This window comes from Maniola jurtina, chromosome 26 (assembly GCF_905333055.1).
Source record: "Maniola jurtina chromosome 26, ilManJurt1.1, whole genome shotgun sequence".
In the NCBI taxonomy this organism is placed as follows: domain Eukaryota; kingdom Metazoa; phylum Arthropoda; class Insecta; order Lepidoptera; family Nymphalidae; genus Maniola; species Maniola jurtina.
In genome coordinates, this window is record NC_060054.1 from 4,272,064 (window position 1) to 4,294,838 (window position 22,775).

Below are 22,775 nucleotides of genomic sequence, written 5' to 3' on the forward strand. Positions count from 1 at the left end.
ACCCCCGACAAGTGAAGGTTTACAGTAACTATAGAAAAGAGATGATAACTTTCAAACGGCTGAAACAATTTTCTTGGATTATAGCTAACTAAGAACACTCTCGATCAAGCCACCTTTCAAACAAAAACACAGAAACACACGTCAAACTTATAACACCCCTCTTTTTGGGTCGGGGGTTAAAAAGGATTTGGCCATACTTAGTTCTCCACGTTAGGCCAGTGCGGATTGGCAGTCTCTCTTGAGAATCACACAGTACAAAGATCACTTGAGAAAATTTTAATGGCTTAAAACTCACACAACTCCGAAAATTTTGATTTTGCCCAGAGTGTCGACGGCCCTGCATACGAGACCACAGACAAGGTAAAAGATGTGGTGCCGTAACCAGCTATCTAGAGAGGAAGTTAGCTGTTAATACATCAAACCACACCTAGTAATAACTATAAAAGAGCTGATAACTTTCGAACGGCTGAACCGATTTTCTTGGATTATAGTTAAGAAAACACTCTCGATCAAGCCACCTTTCAACCAAAAAAAACTAAATTGAAATCGGTTCATTAGTTTAGGAGCTACGATGCCACAGACAGATCCATAGATACACAGATACACACGTCAAACTTATAACACCCCTCTTTTTGGGTCGGGGTTAAAAATTAGAGAAACCGAATTTAAACATGTCAAACTTATTTACATATAAGGTAAAGTAACTAATTAAAATAAATTATGTAGGTAAGATCGTCGTTATACAATAATATGTATGTATATATGTCTGTCTGACGCACAACAGACGGAAACGGAAACCAGCCCAGAGAGAAGAAGAAGTATGTACCTATGTCTGATGCCCCTAAAATCTATACTAATAAATAAAATTGGAGTGTCTGTCTGTAATTTCGAAATAACTACCGCATATTAAGGTCATATGGTTATTTGAACGATACTATAAATGAATCACACGTTTTTAAAATTTTTGTCTGTCTGTCTGTCTGTCTGTTTGAAAAGGCTAATCTTGGGAACGGCTGAACCGATTTTGACGGGATTTTCACAGACAAGTGGAAAATTGATCAGGGAGTAACATAGGCTACTTTTTTAACCGACTTTCAAAAAGGAGTTGTGTTTTTCTACCCATGTACACCGAAATCTCCGAGATTTCTGAACCGATTTGCGTCATTTCATTTTTAATCGATAGAGGAACTTTGCGACATTGTTTCATAAAAAATTTGGAGTCCAACTCCTTAATCCTGATGCTGCAGGGGATCTGACCAATCCACGCGGGCAAAGCTGCGGGCATCAGCTAGTAAAAAATTAAAATAAAAATTCGAAACGGCTGTAATGCAAATTAAAAAAAATTACGTACATTACTTTTTTCCTTCGTGTGAAAGTCCAACTTACACTTAGCCGGTTTTTAAAACCTCCATTTTTCGCTCTCAACTTTTACTAGACAGGCTCTATCGTGCACGCGTACGCGCGCGTTATATATGACGTCTTGCCATGCAATTTCCCTATAGGTTAACCGATAGGTGAACTCATTCCGTACAATATATTATCCAGTGGGTTATTCATCGTAGAACAGTACAATACTACAGGTTAACAAGTGAGCACACTGGGATTTGCTATAAAAACAACTACTTATAAAATTGTGCTAAAAGTTAGTGTCTACGGATAATCGTTACCTATCTCAATATTATAAATGTGAAAGTGTGTTTGTTTGTTGGTTTGCGGGTTTGTCCTTCAATCACGTCGCAACGGAGCAAGGGATTGATTTTTTGCAACTTTTTATCCCGAAAAATAAAAGAGTTTCCACGGGATTTCCAAAAACCAAAATCCACGGACAAAGTAGCAGGTGTCAGTTAGTTTTAAATTATTGTACATATGCGTGTTGAGGGACGTGTGGTGTTGTGACAACGCATATCAATCGATTATGATTGTTAAGCAACGTTGACCCAAGTTGGTAACTGGATGGGTGACCGATTTAGAGGTCCGAATTTGGTCTTTTCAATCCCTCCGTGTCTCGGTGACCACGTTAAGCCGTAGGTCCCGGTTATTATCACTAACATCTGATAATAACTGTTAGTCAAAATCTCGTTCTCTTAGTCGAGTTGTATGCGGAAGGATCTGGGAACCCACCGCATTATCATCCCAAGAGCACTCCAACCATTATAGGGTTAATGAAAAGGGGTTACGACGGACTTCGTCTATGTTGGTGTTAGCTGGCGGGCGTGCTCTGCCTTTTTGGAGTGTTTTTTTGTTAAAACTGACTGGAAAGCGCTCTAAAGGGGTGCCGTGCGTATGCCGGCGAGTGCCTGCACAGACGGGGTCCATACTTGTACCTATAGTTTAACCAACTTGTTACAAATAACTACAAACTTGACATTGGCTAATCTTTGTAAAGCCAGAAGAGAGAGAGAGGGGTTACGACCCTCAGTAAATGAGGAATACGACAATAAAGAAGACATGCGTGTCAGTGCATGCCGTAATGTCGCATTATGTCGCTTCGGCGTTAATGTAGTCTAACATTTGGCATGTATTTCTAGATGGTCCAATACGCCATCATTCTACCGCTGTTTGTGATGGTGGCCATAGACATCCGACCAGCAATGGCGGCCAATACCAAGATCGACATTGAAGCACTCAAACTGAAAGTATTTGGCACTCCACCACCTAAAATTACATCTACGGAAAGTAAGTTATCAAAATCAAAGACAAAGTCAAAGTCATTTATTCAAATTGGGTACTATTGTACCTACACTTTCTAATTGTCAAACAATGATGTAGTGGTGAATAATAATATATTAAGTAACTCAAAAGTCTGTCTGTCCGTCCGTCCGTCCATCTGTCTGTCTGTCTGCCTGTCTGACAGACAACAAAGGGCTCCTAAAAGGAAAAACGCCTTTTGAGGTACGGAACCCTAAAAATAAGGATGGGAAAAAAATTCCCAACGAGTCCCACTGTTACTCGTTTTTTACTCGTTGGGAACCCACCAAAATAAGACGTTAGAGGTCAACAAACCTTGCATAGATAGTTACCGCTCGAGTTTTGTAAGCTATACATTGCGGGTTTGATAAATAAAAAATCACAATATAATATAATATAATAATAGTGTTAGGTTTTTGCTAGCGTCCTTATTATTCCAGTATATTAATAAGACTTTTTCTAATTACAGAACAAAAGTTTTCTGATGTGTGCTCTACGCCATCTGGTGGCAGAGGTTGGTGCGCTTTGCGTGGCCAATGCGATGAAGATGTGATGGAGCTCGTCACTCATGGCGGTGACGTCATAGACACTCAACGGTAAGGTCACCATCTGGTGGCAGAAAAAAAAGATTCCGACGAATTGAGAACTTCCTCCTTTTTAGTTACTGTCTGTCTGTCTGCCTGTCTGTCTTTTTGTCTATCCGATCGTCCGTCCGTCGTGTCTGTCAAGAAACCTATAGGGTACTTTCCGTTGACCTAGAATCATGAAATTTGGCAGGTAAGTAGGTATTATTAAGCTTGAATAGCTCAACGGTTATAGGAGTGGACTGAATTCCGAAAGGTCGGCCGGCAGTTCAAACCCCAGCCGTTGCACTATTGTCGTACCTACTTCTAGCACAAGCTTTACGCTTAGTTGGAGGGGAAAGGGGAATGTTAGTCATATTTAAAATGGCTAATATTCTTTTTTAAAGTGTAAAAATAAAAAATAAAAAAAAATTATAGCACAAGTGCAGGAATAAATCTGAAAACCGCGAATTTGTTGTTATCAAATTCAAATTCAAATTTAAAATGTTTTTATTCAATTAAACTTTTACAAGTGCTTTTGAATCGTCAAAAAATCTACCACTGATTTGGAATGCCGTTCCTACCGAGAAGAACTAGCAAGAAACTCATCATTAAAAAAAAAAATTATAATGTGTTTCAATTTTCAAACTAGGACAACTATACCAAGTGGGGTATCATATGAAAGGGCTTTACCTGTACATTCTGAAACAGATTTTCATTTATTTTTATGTATAATAGTTTTTGATTTATCGTGCAAAATGTTGGAAGAAATACCCGAGCACGGAACCCTCAGTGCGCGAGTCTGACTCGCACTTGGCCGGATTTTTGAAGTCGGTTAAAAATAGTGCGCTTTGTGGGGCCTATGCAACTTGCAAGGAAGATGAGATAGAATTTCCATCATAGGTATCATCTTCTTTGCGTAAGCAATCCAAGGAAAATGTGTTAGCAGAATGAACTCGTCCTTCCTGATGATGACGTCATAGAGAACGGCAAGGAAGCTCTGAGCAGTGACGTCATAGACACAGCGGTAAGGAAATCTTGAGATCATAACCGCAGTTTATGACGTCATATTTTTCCTCGCTATCTTCTCACTATTCCAAAAGAAATACATGGTTTCTAAATTAAAATACTTATTGTGTTATTTATGTTAGTACACAATCTCTAAACTAAACCGAAATGACCTTTAAACTTTCGTCTACAGGGAAGCATTGTGAAAGGAACAGCAATTGAGATATTTTTTTCATTCAGATACGAGTTAGCCCTTGACTGCAATCTTATCTGATGGTAAGTGATGATGTAGGCTAAGATGGAAGCGGGCTAACCTGGAAGGGGTATAGCAATTTGTTTTTAGCAATCACCGCTATAATGAATTACGGAAGTATCACTTCCTTTAACAGTGAATGAAAACCTCGTGAGGAAACCTGCATGCCTCAGAGTTCTCCATAATACTTTCAAAGACATGTGAGGTCTGCTAATCCACACTGGGCCATGCTACTCTTCCTGAGAGGAGATCCGTGCTCAGTAGTAAGCCAGCGATGATAATGATGATAACTATAATTTCCTATTGTTTTCAGTAGCAACGTCCAATGCCCGATGTACACCCAAGTCTGCTGCCCGTACAAGATGAAACAGGTAGCTGATCATGTCCACAGCTATACGCTTATGAAGGTAGGCATTGGGGTCCCAACTCCCAAGGTACTAGAATGGCGACCTTGCACCGAAAAGCGCAGCATTGAAAGACCCCCACTAGATGGATGGATGACATCACGCGAGTCGTAGGGAGTCGTTGGATTCAGACGTAGGGTTGCCAACATTTCTTCAGTGAAATATAGTATTTTTGAGACTAAAGTATAAAAAAATATAATACACGTAAAAAATATCTAGTATTTTATGGAAAACGCAAAAAGTAGACGAAGATATATTTGGTACTTATTTATTTTTCTAAAAATTATATCAAATTGTTAAAAGATGCTAGAAGTGCAAATACTTCTTGCATTTTTTAACAATTTTTTGTCCAAAAAAATAAATCAAAAGCTCATTTTAATTCATGTGATACTATATCTGTTTCTTTCTTCTCGCCACTTCTACTTCATAACAATAAAGATAGATACATTCGGATATACATATAATACGAGTACCTACGTAATACGCTACACGCTATTGCATCAGTCAAAAGTTAATGAAAAGGCACGTACATAAATAATTTTTAAAATAAAAGATTTGCTTGTTGGATATCGGTGTTCAAAATATAGTATTTTCGCGTACTGTATATTTCTTCAACAGTATATAGTACTATTGGCGTCACTCAGAAAAGCAGGTATTATTTAAATATTTTTATCGAATTATTGGAATGTCCTCTCCAAAACCAACACAAAAAAACACAAGTTTAATGTGCAAGGTTATCCGAGAGTTTTAATCTAAACAAACTAATGCCAAAATAAATAATTTAATTAGAGCGTGATTGCTATCACAACATCTAATTATCCAGTTCACAATCCAAATACCGAAAATATGCGATATCGCTCCGAATCTCAGAAGGAGACTGAACTAAAACCTTCGAAACACCCGTATTTATGCAAGTTCAATCTTGTTGGCCTCCTAGCAACCGATTGTATGACATCGAATGAGCCAAATATCGATTTTATCAAACTACCTGCATTAGGTAAATTAATAATTTTATTTATTTTTGACAACTCAAATCAATTTTTAAAAATAACCTTACAGTTCGGCCGTCCTGAATTTAACACGTCCTCGTGTTTCTAATCAATCTTGTCATGTCAGTCGCGGGCTTCCTTGCCCTAAGTCAAATCTAAATCATGGGCTATCCTGCCCTCCGTCAAATCATTAAAACCTACCCTTGAACTGCCGAACTCTCAGTTTTAATATCAAGTCAACAATAAATCCAAACGACTAACTTCTCATTCGATGTATACAAAATCTGAACCACTCATTGCAAATTACTTTCCAATTCACAAAAGACTAAATTATTAAAAAAAAACTAAAAATTTTAATCACCAAATCAAACTCTATAAAAATTTTAATCAAATGTGGGTTGTTTACAAAAAGATACCAAAGCGAAATTAAGACAACGTGAGACACATCCCACTTCTGAATTATTGGCGTCACTCAGAAAAGCAGGTATTATTTAAATATTTTTATCGAATTATTGGAATGTCCTCTCCAAAACCAACACAAAAAAACACAAGTTTAATGTGCAAGGTTATCCGAGAGTTTTAATCTAAACAAACTAATGCCAAAATAAATAATTTAATTAGAGCGTGATTGCTATCACAACATCTAATTATCCAGTTCACAATCCAAATACCGAAAATATGCGATATCGCTCCGAATCTCAGAAGGAGACTGAACTAAAACCTTCGAAACACCCGTATTTATGCAAGTTCAATCTTGTTGGCCTCCTAGCAACCGATTGTATGACATCGAATGAGCCAAATATCGATTTTATCAAACTACCTGCATTAGGTAAATTAATAATTTTATTTATTTTTGACAACTCAAATCAATTTTTAAAAATAACCTTACAGTTCGCAGACCCGAAATATAGTACAATACTATATATTATAGTACGGTTGGCAACCCTATTCAGGCGGCGCAAGTCCATGTCATTTGGCTGAGGAAGTCCCTACAAGAGAACTGTGTCCAGCTGTGGACGTCTATCGGCTGATGATGATGATGAATATTACTATTAGGCCCACCTCCTAAACGGAGAGGAAAGGAGATGTGTTCAGTCGACCAATCAAATTCATAATAGATGACGTGAAAAATTATCACGTCACCTTTTAAAAATCTGATTGGTTGATTGAACACATCTCCTCTCAGCTCCAATTAGGTGGAAACCGGGCCTTATGCCTCGGGACACAATCCTGAATCTCAATCTCAGCCTAGACTTTGGTGCAACTTGTAACTTTTCATATAAGTATACTTCCATACTTTAATATGTATTATAAATGCGAAATTCTGTCTGTCTGTGTGTTTACTACGTTTTCACGGCTCAACCGCTGAACCGATTTTGATAAACTTTGGTACAGAGTTAGCTTACATCCCGAGGACGAACATAGGCTACTTTTTATCCCGGAAAATCAGAGTTCCTAAATTCTACGGGATTCTTAAGGGTCTATTCGTTTAACCGAATTGTATGATATTTGGTACCGAGGTAGCTTGCGTCCCTGTAATTGACATTGGCAACTTTTTATCCCGGAAAATCAAACAGTTCCCACGGGATTTTTAAAAACCTAAATCCACGCGGACGACGTCGCGGGCATCCTCTCCCTTATTATAAATATGCGAAAGTCTGTCTGTCTGTTTGTCTACTATACGTTTTCACATCTCAATCACTGAACCGATTTTGATTAACTTTGGTACGGAGGTAGCTTACGCCCCGGAAATTGACTTCGGCAACTTTTCATTCCGGAAAAGCAAAGAGTTCTCACTGGATTTTTAAAAACCTAAATCTACGCGAACAGAGTCGCGGGCATCATCTAGCTATCCATATATTATTTTTAGGAATATTCAGACATGAACCATTTCAAAGATGTGTCTGAAGACCAAGAGATGACCGAAGACCAAGAGGTAACCGAAGACCAAGAGATGACCGAAGACCAAAAACCCAAGCCCACGTGTGGGATACGCGGTGATGAAGATGGAAAGACGCCTTGGCTGGTGATCATGTGAGTACCAACCTATTCACTGCCATTTTAACCAAACAAACCACGTTTTAATTACTATAAAGTACCTTTAGGTCGCGGCAGGTCGAGATGGCAATCGGGAGGGGACGCCCCGCACACCCACTCAGCCCCCGCGCTAACCCAGTGTGGGATAGCGCGGATGACGTGCGGGTATGCGGGGCGTCCGTCCACCTCATACCTCGATGCCATCTCGACCTATCGTGTACTATAGGTACCTATATTATACATGGCAGACGGTCTTATTAGACTAGATTTTACTTCCAGATTGTTCTATTAATAAAACAGAACGAAATAGACGGCTGGCATAGAGGTGTCAACAGTCATCGTTTTCATTCACCATTATCAATTCATTGCCAGCACACGCCTGAATGCAGATTGGCAGACTTCACACACCTAGAGAACCTATAGACTCTCAGGCATGCAGGTTTCCTCGCGATGCCTTCGTAGGCTAAAGTTAGTCTTAAATAAAGTCTTCATCAATCAATTTCAGAAAAGATCCTTCAAAAATTTGGAAATCCTCCAACGTGTACGAAGGCAGCGTTGGCGGCGGAACCATCATACACCCTAGCGTGGTGCTAACCGCCGCGCACACAGTGTATGCCAGACACGAGCTACAAGTGCTGGCCGGGAGAGCAGACACACAGACACGCGACGTCGACAGCGTGCAAGTGCACGAACACTTCAACAGACGTAAGTACAAGACCTCATACACCCTAGCGTGGTGCTAACCGCCGCGCACACAGTGTACGACAGACACGAGCTACAAGTGCTGGCCGGGAGAGCAGACACACAGACACGCGACGTCGACAGCGTGCAAGTGCACGAACACTTCAACAGACGTAAGTACAAGACCTCATACACCCTAGCGTGGTGCTAACCGCCGCGCACACAGTGTACGACAGACACGAGCTACAAGTGCTGGCCGGGAGAGCAGACACACAGACACGCGACGTCGACAGCGTGCAAGTGCACGAACACTTCAACAGACGTAAGTACAAGACCTCATACACCCTAGCGTGGTGCTAACCGCCGCGCACACAGTGTACGACAGACACGAGCTACAAGTGCTGGCCGGGAGAGCAGACACACAGACACGCGACGTCGACAGCGTGCAAGTGCACGAACACTTCAACAGACGTAAGTACAAGAAGACCTCATAATTGCAATTAGGCATTGGAAGGTTTGGTTCCTCTGTTAGCGTTATAATTACTCTCTGCATAGATTATACCTACATAGTAGCTTATTTTGTGTTTCAGTGAATGCCCACAACGACATCGCATTGCTCTTCTTAACGGAGCCCTTGACTATGTCGCCGGGCGTGCGCGTCGCGTGCCTGCCGCGCGCCGTCACCGTCGCGCCCGCGCGCTGCGTGTCCACCGAGTGGGTACAGAGCCCACAGTCTGGACATGGGGGCGTTAAAACGGTAAGATTGGCTTTATATATGCTTTAAAAGTCTAAATTAAAAAATCTGTCAACGCTCCGCAGTAGGTACATGTTATTCCTGTAAGAGATTGCTGTAGCAATAAAGCCGCCTTTGCAAGTTTGCACCATCTAGGATAGTTAGTTTCTTCTAATGTTTTCTGTATATATGTTCGTGAATGCAATATAGTTTTCCAAATAAAAAATATATTTTTTACTAGTATAGTATTTTTTTATTAGTAGTCCTTGACTGCGATCTCTTATCTCACTTGGTGGTTAGTGAGAACTCTACTCTAAGATGGAAGTGGGTTGGGTTGTTATTTAAATATAGTATTATGCCTCTATAGGTGGAAGTACCAGTCCTAACTCATCAGCAATGCCAAGCCAAGTACCGGAATAGTCGCCTGGGAAGCTATTTTATACTCGACAAATCTTTCCTGTGTGCTGGTGGAGAACAAGGCAGGGATGTCTGCTCAGGAGATGGGGGATTCCCTCTCATGTGTCCAGTAGAGGTTAGTTAATAATATTATATAAATCAAACAAACTACCTAGCTGTCTGTTTGTTACTACTAAATTGTAATTAGTAATTAGTAATTACTATTACTAGTCAGCTCTAAGGTGCTTAAACTACGAACAAATTAGGTATGCAATTATCTAAATCGACACTTTTGCTAATAGTATTGCACAGGGGCGCACTAATTTTTTCCTTTTTAGTATTTTCTAAATAATATTCCGATTTCCGGCAATAGAGTTTGAAACAGGGGAAATACACATTGAATAGGTATTTATATTATATTATACCTAGCTCACTTTATACCTATCCAAAAGATCGTAGCGTTTTTAGAAAAAGTACATGGTAAATTGTAATGCCTCATTTACACAGTGCGAGCTAGAGTGCGAGCTGGCTTGATTATCTAGTAGTTGCGGTGAAATAACTGGTACTGCTTGTACGTGTCATACGAGTTACTCACACTTGCGAGTTAAACAGTAGTTTGCAATTGAGTAACTTGAACATTTTTGTCACACACAATTCACAAGAGACTGAGCAGCTATTCTTATCGTGAAAAATGTATACCAAGCAGAGCTATTGAAATACATCGTACTTATTCGAGCAGCTGTCTACTATGCAGTGTGCAGTTTGCATTGTGTAAACTACTCTTAACTTTTATTTAAACACTTGAAGAGAGCTATGTTTGGAGTTTCTATACGTGATCAAATCAGAAATGAGGAAATCCGTAGGAGGACCAATATCTGCAGAATAACTCAATGGGTTGCAAACTGAAGTGGCAAGTAGAATGGCAACCTTGCACTTGAAAGCGCAGAGTTGATGGACAGACGACATCCTACAAGAGATCAATGATATTATGTATAGCAGTGAACGTCTATCAGACGATGATGATGATAGCACAAAGTAAACTAACTACGTGTTTATTTCAGAACGGTGACCGTTTCGCAGTGTTCGGCGTAGTGCTGTGGGACATCGAATGTGGTCAGCATGGGATGCCGACCGCGCACGCGCACGTTGCGACACTGCGCGATTGGGTCGACCGACACGTCACCGCGAGGGTTCTTGCTACTGACGTTTATACTTATTAGCTTAATAAATCACTGAAATACAATAAAAACTCTTTAATTGTACCTTTCAATCTAAACCTAGACGTCGTGCGTTGCGATCCAAGCGATGATACACGCAACCGATGCTCCGTGTCTGACGCGACAACACTCAACAACATATTACTAAAAAATTAAAATCTTTGACGCTGCTTTCGAGCTTCTCACATTCAGACGATGCCATACAAATGTTCTTAGTGTAGATTCAGTCGCTTCGGTCGCTACCCTGGAAATTCTACCTTCAAGGTAGGTTATAATAATTAATGAGACAATACGTGACAGCAGACCGGCAGCAGTGACTGGCAAGCTAGCTCTTCGTGGTTGCTGCGATCAAAGTTGCTGACGCGACAATGACTACAGCGCCGAGCCCCAGCTCTATCATAGTTAATTATTACTCATATAACGCAGTATTTAACTGATACTGTTGGCATAAAAAAATGCGACTAGATGAGTTAATTAATGTAAATGAAACATCCTGTCGCCGCTAGGCATTGTGTATAAGATACATAATGTCACAGATTGTATTATTATATTTATAGTGTGTAAATGTCAAACCAACCAACTGTCAAATGTGTCAAAGTTAAAAACGTATGGTCGGGCGTCGAAAGTGGCTTTTGCAGTTTATTCCGTTCTCGTTGCATTTAATTTATATGTTTTATTAATTCAAGTTTCATCACATATTTCGCCACATCCAGCCGCATTCTCGGTGAGTTGTTGCAATTTAATAAAACATTATTTATAGGTTATATAGAGGTACTAGATAAGTTTTACAACTTCACTTGAATAATCTTTGATAACAATGTCTTAAGCCGGTAATACGACGTATGATTGGAAGGCATTGATTTTGCATTAGTAATTATTGTTTAGTCATCACCTGCCAGTTTGCTTGGTGATTTCCAACACTTACATTCATTGATGCTGTTGATGTTTTTTTCCTGGTTGTCTATGTAAATAATCCATAGCCATGCTCTTGGAATTTATCAAGGAAAGCAAAAAGAAAATTAAATTAATTATTCTAATTTATGATTCCTTATGTTTTGACATCTGATAAGATGATAAATGATCATGAAAATGACTGATCATTTAAAAAAAAAAAAAGAATATTAGCCATTTTTAATCATGACTAACATTCCCCTTTCCCCTCCAACTAAGCGTTAAGCTTGTGCTAGGAGTGGGTATGACAATAGTGCAACGGGTGGGGTTTGAACCGGCAACCTTTTAGATTTCAGTCCGCTCCCATAACCGTTGAGCTATTGAGTCATTATCATGAATAAGTTCAAAAATATTATAAATCTAAAAGCAAAGCCAATACATTTACATTAAAAAAAAGTGAAGACTTTGTATGCTAGTATAGTGGCACAGACTGCATATTTGGTTAAATTACACCTTTGAGTATTCATCAAGATACTGTGGCTTGTTTTCAGTCTTAAGAACTTGTTGATAGGACTATACCTAAACCCAGAAAAAATTGATTAAATTAAAGCACTATATTATATTTACCAAAACAACTTGTTGTTACTATTTTGACTCAAGAGTTGGGGTTCAGTTCTGCGCACACAACTCTAACATTTCGAAGTTATGTGCTGTATGTGCCCAGAATCAAACCCTGGACTGTACAAAGAGCCAGACGCCATAACCACAAAGCTATCACCACTTTTTAAATCTAGCATAAGTACAGATTATTTATGTATTTATTACATAACATAATTATAAATCCTGTAGATGTCATCCATTATATTTATTGTGAAAAAACATTTTCCTTATTATGTAGGTGGATCTCGCCACAAAATACCCATCCTTGTTATGATTTCCTTGGTTAGTCATGAAATATATCCAGTTTCCTCCATATTAACATAGGGACATAATATAAATTATCTATTTCAGTTCTCTGACTTGTAAAGTTATTCTTTTCTCTAAGGTAAATAAAACTGCTTTTTATGATCTCCTAGAAGTATTGTATGGAAACTATAGTGCCTGAGCCTAGTCTCCTATGGTCCTATGATTTCTTGGTACTTTATTTATGTGAACTACAGTGGGTGTCACGTCAAAAGGTCTCTGACCTTGAACTTGCACAGTGGGAGATTTATGGATGTATGGCTAGAGCATACCAGAATGACCAGAAGAGGTGAAGTATATGAGAATGAGCTCAAACTCTATCTCTGATCACGTGACCAAGTGAAACCAGCCTATTAATATGCGAATATATTGTCTGTCTTCTTTCTTTCTTCTCTCTGGGCTGGTTTCCGCACTTAAACGTATATTGTCTGTCTGTCCATTGTCTTTTTACAATCCATCTGGTTAATCGATTTTGTTAAGTGCAGCAATCGCTTGCATCCAAGAGTAATAGAAATAGGTACTTAGTATGATTTTTTATTTAAATAAACTTTTACAAGTTAAAAGCACTTTTAAATCCTAACTGAATCCATCACTGCATTGGTCCAGAATTACCTTCCTACTTAATTATAAGAACCAGCAAGAAACTCGGCGGTTGCTCTTTAGAAATATTCAATTGCCACATAATTCATGATATAAGTAATTGTACATAATCTTTACAGTTATTACCTGTTATACTTATTATGCATGTGGGATTTCTGTTTTCCTGTGGGATTGTTATTTTTCCTTTGTAAAGCATAGTTTTGTGAAGCTAAGTTGTGGCAAAGAATACTAATATTAAAACAATACAATAGCAAAAAAAAAATTTGGAGACCCTCACTTTGTATATCACATCTGTCAGGTCGATTTATTTCGTACGAGAGGATGCCCGCGGCTTCACCCGCGTGGATTTAGGTTTTTTAAATCCTGTAGGAACTCTTTGATTTTCCGGGACAAAAAGTAGTCTATGTCCTTCCCGAGATGTACCCCAAGTCTGTACCAAATTTCATTAAAATCGGTTCAGTGGTTGGGTCGTAAAAACGTAGCAGACAGACAAACAGACAGAAACACTTATAATATTTATAATATTTAAGTAGGTATGGATAATATGTAGCCTATGTCACAGGGGCCATAATATCGAATTGACTGACACCTGATTCATCGAAATTGGCGAAAATAATTTATGCGCTATGGTAGAACATACAGAATCTGATACAAACATATATACATCCTTCGGTACGGAACCTTAAAAATGTAAAAAGGCCTGATATTAAAACCATAGACATGTTACATTCATAATCATTATTACTTAGGTACATGGCGAATTGTGTTGGTGCTCACTGATGAGTAAGACAGAAGATACAAGACGCACAAGAATAGATGAGATAGCTTTCTACAAATTTGAGTTGACCCATGTGGCTTAGTTTTAGATCTTCTCTTTAGAATTATTTAGATACATATGTTTGTAACATTTTTTTCTAGGTTCTATACCCGAAGCGTTTGTCTCTTTTTATTAATATTGCAAAAAAAGGACGAAAAATCAATTTTTTTAAACAATCTTTTTAGTTAACTCTACAAATGTAAACAATAGGCGCGACTGGTATGTCTGGCACCTAGTCACGACTTTTGACAGTTCCAAATTAAATTAAGTTCGTCTATCCTTTTCTTATTGCATTGGTAAGAAAAAGATGCGAATACTCTAAAACTCAGTTGCCATCAGAATCAGTACCAATATGCCCTATACACTTATGCAATACCCTCTAGTAGCGTGACCACTTGCCGCCCTCTCACCTCTGGGGAGATAGCCGCGACCTTGGCAATGTCGAGCGAATGTCGAGCCGTCCTCTGTGTGGATATCACGGAAGAGGTGTAAGCTCAGCGTTGACCTCTGATTGACCTCTAGAGAGAATGTTTGGTACATGCGTGAATCGTGAATGATGTTTTGCGCTAGAATCCATACTTTTTCGGGTTCCGAATCTCAAAAGGAAAAACGGAACCCTTAGGATCACTTTGTTGTCTGTCTGTCCGTCCGTCGTATCTGTCAAGAAACCTATAGGGTACTTCCCGTTGAGCTAGAATTATGATATTTGGTAGGTAGGTAGGTCTTATAGTACAAGTACAGGAATAAATCTGAAAACCGCGAATTTGTGGTTACATTATTAAAAAAAAAATTAAAATGCGTTTCAATTTTCAAAATAAGATAACTATACCAAGTGGGGTGTCATCATATGAAAGGGCTTTACCTGTACATCCTAAAACAGATTTTTATTTATTTTTATGTATAACAGTTTTTGATTTATCGTGCAAAATTTTGGGAAAATACCCGAGTACGGAACCCGCAGTGCGCGAGTCTGACTCGCACTTGGCCAGTTTTTAAGAAGTATTATAATAAATACGAAAGTGTTTCTGTCTGTCTGCCTGTCTGTTTGCTAGCTTTTCACTGCCCAACAGCTTAACCGATTTTGATGAAATTTCTTACAGAGTTAGCTTACCTCACGGGGAAGGACATAGGCTACTTTTTATCCCGGAAAACCGAATAGCTCCCACGGGATTCTTAAAGGTCTATCCGTTTAACCGATTTATATGTTTGGTAGAGAGGTAGCTTGCATCCCGGAAATTGACATAGGCAATTTTTATCCCGGAAAATCAAAGAGTACGGGATTTTCAAAAAACCATATCCACGCGGACGAACGACGACGATTAGGATTTAGGTAATGGGTTATCGTTAGAAATTAAAATCCTTACAACATCTCGAATTATTGACCTGCTGTTGTTTGGTCATCCAATTTTATAGTATTAAAAGATAAGAATTTAAAGATAACAGACAGACAGATACACTTTTGCATCTATAATATGCGAATGGATGGATTTCTTGCCAAGCAAATTAGTATTGGATAGAGACCGAGCATCGAATAGAGTTATTGTATGCTCGTTTAGGCACTTTACAGCTATTAGCAAACTCTAAAGCTCCGACTACACGCTCCGTCTTACCTGAGAGCTTAATAACTGCACAAACAAGGGGCATGAGATCGGCCTGCCCGCGAAATTCATATTTAATTTGGTTTTTCTCAATTTGTAAACTAATACGACAAAGTAGGCTTATGGCATTCTAGTTGCGACAATGGCAGTATCATTTCCACGTGTTTATATAAAAATATTTACTTGATAAGGTCCAGTTTAAGAAATTAGCTCTAGTATCGACTAATTTGTGAGTTACAGTCGTAACTAGAGCTAATTTCTTAAACTGGACCCTTTCAAGTAAAGATTTTTATATAAATAGGTGGGGATGATATTACCATTGGCGCAATTAAAATGCCATAAGCCTACGTTGTCGTATTAGTTTACAAATTGTAAAATACCAAATAAAATTTGAATTTCGCGGGCAGACCCGTCGCATCCACCTTATTTGCGTGCGTGTGGACGGAGAGACGGTATCCAAAATTTCTAAAGATTGGAAATAAATTGTATAAACATTTTATATTCTGGCAATCGCTGCTCTTGACGTCAAGACGTGACATAGTGTAGACGTGCCCTTATAAAAATATATGTACGAGAGTATAGTACGCGTTTCACCTAGTTAGCGTATTGTTTCATTGATTTTATTGTCTCCATTTAGAACGTGACATGACGATGCAAAATATGTTGGAACAAGTGTAAATTAAAAATTTATAACACCCCCGACAAGTGAAGGTTACAGTAACTAGAAAGGAGCTGATAACTTACAAACGGCTGAACCGATTTTCTTGGATTATAGCTAAGAACACTTTCGATCAAGCCACGTTTCAAACAAAAAAAAACTAAATTAAAATCGGTTCATTCGTTGAGGAGCTACGATGCCACAGACAGATACACAAATACACACGTCAAACTTATAACACCTCTCTTTTTGGGTCGGGGGTTAAAAATATGACGAATATTTTATTCGGCCTCAGCCAGTCACCATCCGGAAAAGTTTTGCCAGGCCAGGCTCTCTTGGTCACGTGACCCGTGAAATACCTGAATACCTTTTTAGGGTTCCGTCCATCCGTCCGCAGCTTAGCTCAGAGACTTTCAACTTTAGGTTGAAATCTAGAGTGTAGACCCTATTTTGACTTTGAGACGGGTCTGCCCGCGAAATTCAAATTTAATTTGGTTTTTCGCAATTTGTGAACTAATACGACAACGTAGGCTTATGGCATTTTAATTGCGCCAACGGCAGTAACATCCTCACAGGTTTATATAAAAATCTTTACTTGAAAGGGTCCAGTTTAAGAAATTAGCTCTAGTATCGACTAATTTGTGCAAATTGAAGTTTACAAATTGCGAAAAACCAAATTAAATTTGAATTTCGCGGGCAGGCTCGATGCATCCACCTTAAAACGAAACTTTATGCCAGCGACTAGCCTATGCCCGCGACTTCGTCCGCGTGGACTACATAAATTTCAAACCCCTATTTTACGCCCTTAGGGCATTAGGGGTTGAATTTTCGAAAATCCTTTCTTAGCAGATGTCTACGTCATAATAGTTTGAGCTGTGCGTTGATAGATTAGTCAGTCAATCAGCTTTTCCTTTTATATTTTTAACCCCCGACCCAAAAAGAGGGGTGTTATAAGTTTGACGTGTGTATCTGTGTGTCTGTGTATCTGTGTATCTGTGTATCTGTGTATCTGTCTGTGAATGAACCGATTTTAATTTAGTTTTTTTTGGTTGAAAGGTGGCTTTATCGAGAGTGTTCTTAGCTATAATCCAAAAAAATTGGTTTTGCCGTTTAAGAGTTATCAGCTCTTTTCTAGTTTTCTTGTAGAAAAGAAGGTTAGATAACCGTTAGGTTCATAATATTATGTCAATTGACAAATGTCAAGCTGTCAAGATGGACGTTGCCTAAATACATAATTATTTATTTGAAAATGATGTTTTGGAAAACTCAAATACTTTGGATCATCGGGGGTGTTATAAATTTTTAATTTACACTTGTATATATATTTAGTTAATGTGAGTACAGTACATTATACGTAACGACTTCAAATTAACTGATTATATACCTACTAGCTGACGCCCGCGACTTCGTCCGCGTGGATTTAGGTTTTTCGAAATCCCGTGGGAACTCTTTGGTTTTCCGGGATAAAAAGTAGCCCATGTGCTAATCCAGGATATTATCTATCTCCATTCCCCAATTTCAGCCAAATCCGTCCAGTAGTTTTTGCGTGAAGGAGTAACAAAGATACACACACACACGTTAGTGTGATTTATACGTTACATTTAAGCCGTGATGGCCTTGTGGTTAAGACTGCTGCCTCTTAATCGGGGGGTCGGGAGTTTGATCCCAAGCACGCGCCTGTAGCATTTAGAAGTTATGTGTTCTGGTAGGCACCTACCTTGTCTTAACTTGTGAAAAGTTTGACCTCCGTGAAATAGGAATTTCATTTCGCGTATTAACAGGGCTCTCTTCGTCACTCGTTTCATACAATCGTAGTTCCAATTTCATTTGAATATTAAGCAACCAAAGTCCATGAAATTTTGCAGACATATTCTAGAAACTAATATCTGTGTCTGTGGTGTTTTAGATTTTTCTAAAAATATGTAGTTTTAAAATTACAGGGGCTCAAAGATTTGTATGAAAATTTTTAAGACCGCGTAACTTTGAAACCGAGTATTTTAACAGAAATCTGGAAAACCACAGACATAGATATTAATTTCTAGAATATGTCTGCAAAATTTCATGGACTTTGGTTTCTTAATATTCAAATGAAATTGGAACTACGATTGTATGAAACGAGTGACGGAGAGAGCCCTCATAAACCGTTTTGGGAGAAAGTTTTATTACGTGCAAAATTATAAATTGCATAATCATTTCGTAACAATATGATGCAATTTTTTTTGTTGTTCCGATAAAGATAAGGTGTACCTTATCTTTTTAAAGTGAGCGTGGAAGGCAAAGATCAAGAGACTCATAATGCCAACTTTTCAATTTTCTGGATTTTTGTATACCTACTACCTAGGACTCATATTGCCCACTTTTTCAATTTTCTTGATTTTTGTAAGTATAGTTTATTTACGAACGAACTCAAAATTTGCCCTAAAATAGAGAGTTTTTAAGGGCCATAACTTTTAAAATAAATACAATTTTACTATATTAATTATTTTAAGTCATAGGTAATGAAGAGCTTATATAATCGATATATGGCTTAGTTATAGAATCTAGAACAACAAAAAAAACATAACCCTTCCTTTCGGCTTTGCCGTAGTCGGGTAATCTATACTAATAAATAAAATTGGAGTGTCTGTCTGTAATTTCGAAATAACTACCTCATATTAAGCTCATATGGTTATTTGAACGATACCATAACTGAATCACACGTTTTTAAAATTTTTGTCTGTCTGTCTGTCTGTCTGTCTGTTTGAAAAGGCTAATCTTTGGAACGGCTGAACCGATTTTGACGGGACTTTCACAGGCAAGTAGAGAATTGACCAGGGCGTAAAATAGGCTACTTTTTTAACCGACTTTTAAAAAGGGAGTTGTGTTTTTCTACCTATGTACACCGAAATCTCCGAGATTTCTGAACCGATTTGCGTCATTTCTTTTTTAATCGATAGAGGAACTTTGCGACATTGTTTCATAAAAAATTTGGATTCCAACTCCTCAATCCTGATGCTGCAGGGGATCTGACCAATCCACGCGGGCGAAGCTGCGGGCATCAGCTAATACTAGAATATAAGGCGAAATAAGTTTGTATGGAGAAGCGCGTAAGAAGTGTACCTAACACTTAAGACTAGGCTAAATCTTACACAAAACATTACACTCCTTTCTTGGGCACTTGGGGTCTGACCCGAGGTTCTGACCTCGCGGTTGTGACTTTGAGAACATTAGCTCCCAGTATATTAGGTTCATATGATGCCAATGAACTGAGTCCGACCTTGGTCATACTTAGGTAGTATATGATAATTGATAGCTATACAAACACACACGTTGGCCTAAACTAAAACATTGGCCAAACATGCTTACCTGAGGTGATTGTAAATGGATAATCATGCCAAAAGACTTCAAGATTTCTACATTTTGCACCCATATGAAACGTCATTCGAACACTACGAACGGAATGATGTGTTTAAAGTTTCGTACCTCAAAAAGAAACAAGTGTAAATTATTAAAAATTTATAACACCCCCGACAAGTGAAGGTTACAGTACAGTAACTAGAAAAGAGCTGATAACTTTCAAACGGCTGAACTGATTTTCTAGGATTATAGCTACCCAATGTATCTGAGTTTTCCAAAACATCATTTTCAAATAAATAATTATGTATCTAGCCAGGCAACGTCCATCTCGACAGCTTGACATTTGTCAATTGACATAATATTATGAACCTAACGGTTATGTAACCTTCTTTTCTACAAGAAAACTAGAAAAGAGCTGATAACTCTTAAACGGCTGAACCAATTTTTTTGGATTATAGCTAAGAACACTCTCGATCAAGCCACCTTTCAAACAAAAAAAACTAAATTAAAATCGGTTCATTCGTTTAGGCGCTACGATGCCACAGACAGATACACAGATACACAGATACACAGATACACAGACACACAGATACACAGATACACACGTCAAACTTATAACACCCCTCTTTTTGGGTCGGGGGTTAAAAAGGAGCTCTTATAGGATCACTTCTTTGTCTGCCTGTCTGTCTGTCTGTCGTGTCCGTCAAGAAACCTACTACTACCCGTTTCCGTACTTCCCGTTAACCTAGAATCATGTTTGGCAAGTAGGTATAGGCCTTATAGTACAAGTAAAGGAAAAAATCTGAAAACCGTGAATTTGTGGTCACATCCCAAAAAAATAAATTAAAATTTGAACAAATAATTAGTATTTTCAACTTTCACAGTAATATTAATATACCAAGTGGGGTATCATATGAAAGGGTTTTACCTGTACATTCTAAAACAGATTTTTATTTATTTTTATGCGTAATAGTTTTTGTTTTATCGTGCAAAATGAAAAAATACGACTGTAGTACGGAACCCTCGGCGCGCGAGTCTGACTCGCACTTGGCCGGTTTGTTAATACTTGTGCACACACACACACACGTTGGCCTAAAACATTGGCCTTTCAAAGTAATATTAATATACCAAGTGGAGTATCATAATATGAAAGGGCTTTACCTGTACATTCTAAAACAGATTTATATTTATTTTTATGCGTAATAGTTTTTGTTTTATCGTGCAAAATGAAAAAATACGACTGTAGTACGGAACCCTCGGCGCGCGAGTCTGACTCGCACTTGGCCGGTTTGTTGATACTTGTGCACACACACACACACACACGTTGGCCTAAAACATTGGCCAAACATGATTGCCAAACGTGACTATGGACCATTAGATAATAATGTCAAAAGACAAGGATCTCTACATTCTGCACGCGTACGAAACGTCATTCGACGTAGCATATCGTACTTCGTAAATCGTAGTGACGTAACAACTCAGCTATCAGTTCCAACTTCCAGTTCCAAGACAAGTAACCAGTTGTCCGCTAACAGCCGAGGAGGTCGGTCGAGTTTAAAAAAAACCGCGAGTGATAAAACCGTGCTGATAATAATTCCTATTGGATTTCCCATTATTTGCTGGGGACGGACGCACGCTGGTTATAAGTGAGTGCTTTATTTTTTGTGGCATACCTTTAAGTTAAATAATTCATATTTGACTGAATAAGTTATTTTATAGATGTGTATTCGGTATTCGTGGGGAAAGTACGTCAGTTACGTATTTTAGCTCATTAAGTAAAAACGAGTTAAGTCAAATACGGTCGTTTTTGAGGCACGTTTTGTAGAGCAGAAAATTCTGTATCGATCTGTCTTGGAATTGTGTCTCTGGCGTTTGTAATTTTTGAGATATGTATCACTATTACCCATATTATAAATTCGGAAGTCTGTTTGTCGATTTGTCCTTCAATCACGCCGAAACGGACCAACGGATCGACGTGATTTTTCCATGGATATAGTTAAATATCTGGAGAGTAACATAGGGTACTTTTTATTCCGGAAAATCTTAGAGTTTACGGGATTTTAAATGAGACATGATCTAGTATGTTTATAAATTTGAGGTAAGTATAGATTAAGAAAAAATATACTTAATCGAAAAAGAAAAATAACTATTCAATTAAACTAGTGTACGTATTTTCAGTATTTTACAGTAATGAAAGTGTTATTCTTATATACATTTGCGTGTCTTTGTAATTTCTTACCATTTCCTGACATAACTTGTCCCGTTTTTTGCTCATAAATTATTATTATCTCGATAACGGTACACGGTATATTATTAGCATATTTTGTTCTCTGAACTGCATCACTATGCACTACATTTTTTTTTAAATTCAAGTACAAGTTAGCCCTTGACTTGCCTTACCTTGAGACCTTTTTTTTCTCTCGTCTGGCTTTACACTGATTAGCCAATGTCAAGTTTGTAGTTATTTACAAGTTAGGGAAACTATATGTATAAGTATGGACTTCGTCTGTGCCGGCGCCCGCCGACATACACGCGGCGCCTCTTTAAAGTGCTTCCCAGTCAGTTCCACCACCAATAAACACCAGCAGAACACAAAAACCGGTCACTTCTAACAAAAAAACATTCCAAAAAGTCACAACACGCGCGCCAGCAAACGCCACCACAGATGAAGTCCCTTGAGACCTTAGAGTCAGTTCTTTATCATTTTAGTACTTTATATATTTTTTAACCCCCGACCCAAAAAGAGGGGTGTTATAAGTTTGACGTGTGTATCTGTGTATCTGTGTATCTGTGTATCTGTCTGTGGCATCGTAGCGCCTAAACGAATGAACTGATTTTAATTTACTTTTTTTTGTATGAAAGGTGGCTTGATCGAGAGTGTTCTTAGCTATAATCCAAAAAAATTGGTTCAGCCGTTTAAGAGTTATCAGCTTTTTTCTAGTT

At 38.3% G+C, this 22,775-nt stretch overlaps 2 protein-coding genes across 8 annotated transcripts in view; both read left to right on the plus strand.

Annotated features, from left to right (window-relative positions):
* The first annotated feature begins 1,817 nt into the window (after positions 1–1,817).
* LOC123878629 (phenoloxidase-activating factor 2-like) lies at positions 1,818–10,979 on the plus strand. Its single transcript, XM_045925940.1, has 9 exons — positions 1,818–1,839; positions 2,529–2,676; positions 3,158–3,284; positions 4,826–4,919; positions 7,776–7,939; positions 8,448–8,647; positions 9,214–9,380; positions 9,724–9,888; positions 10,814–10,979. Exons 2-9 carry the CDS (start codon positions 2,529–2,531, stop codon positions 10,970–10,972), a joined length of 1,224 nt encoding a protein of 407 aa, XP_045781896.1. The 5' UTR covers positions 1,818–1,839; the 3' UTR covers positions 10,973–10,979.
* A 573-nt stretch (positions 10,980–11,552) lies between these two features.
* LOC123878592 (ATP-citrate synthase) overlaps positions 11,553–22,775 on the plus strand; it is a 48,002-nt gene continuing 36,779 nt past the window's right edge. For 4 of the 7 annotated variants that reach the window (XM_045925873.1, XM_045925869.1, XM_045925875.1 and 1 more), the window contains exon 1: positions 21,334–21,478. The gene's annotated coding sequence lies outside the window, so the exon portion shown is untranslated. Of the gene's footprint in view, positions 11,698–21,333; positions 21,483–22,775 lie in introns of those variants that run through there. The other 3 variants (XM_045925874.1, XM_045925870.1, XM_045925871.1) reach the window with 3 other exon arrangements.

Bases quoted from the DNA above. Each gene is read 5' to 3' on its own strand.
- LOC123878629 (XM_045925940.1), top strand. From the start codon at position 2,529: ATGGTCCAATACGCCATCATTCTACCGCTGTTTGTGATGGTGGCCATA. The intron at 4,920-7,775 runs GTAGGCATTGGG...TATTATTTTTAG, and splicing joins ACAGCTATACGCTTATGAAG to GAATATTCAGACATGAACCA. The intron at 9,381-9,723 runs GTAAGATTGGCT...ATGCCTCTATAG, and splicing joins GACATGGGGGCGTTAAAACG to GTGGAAGTACCAGTCCTAAC.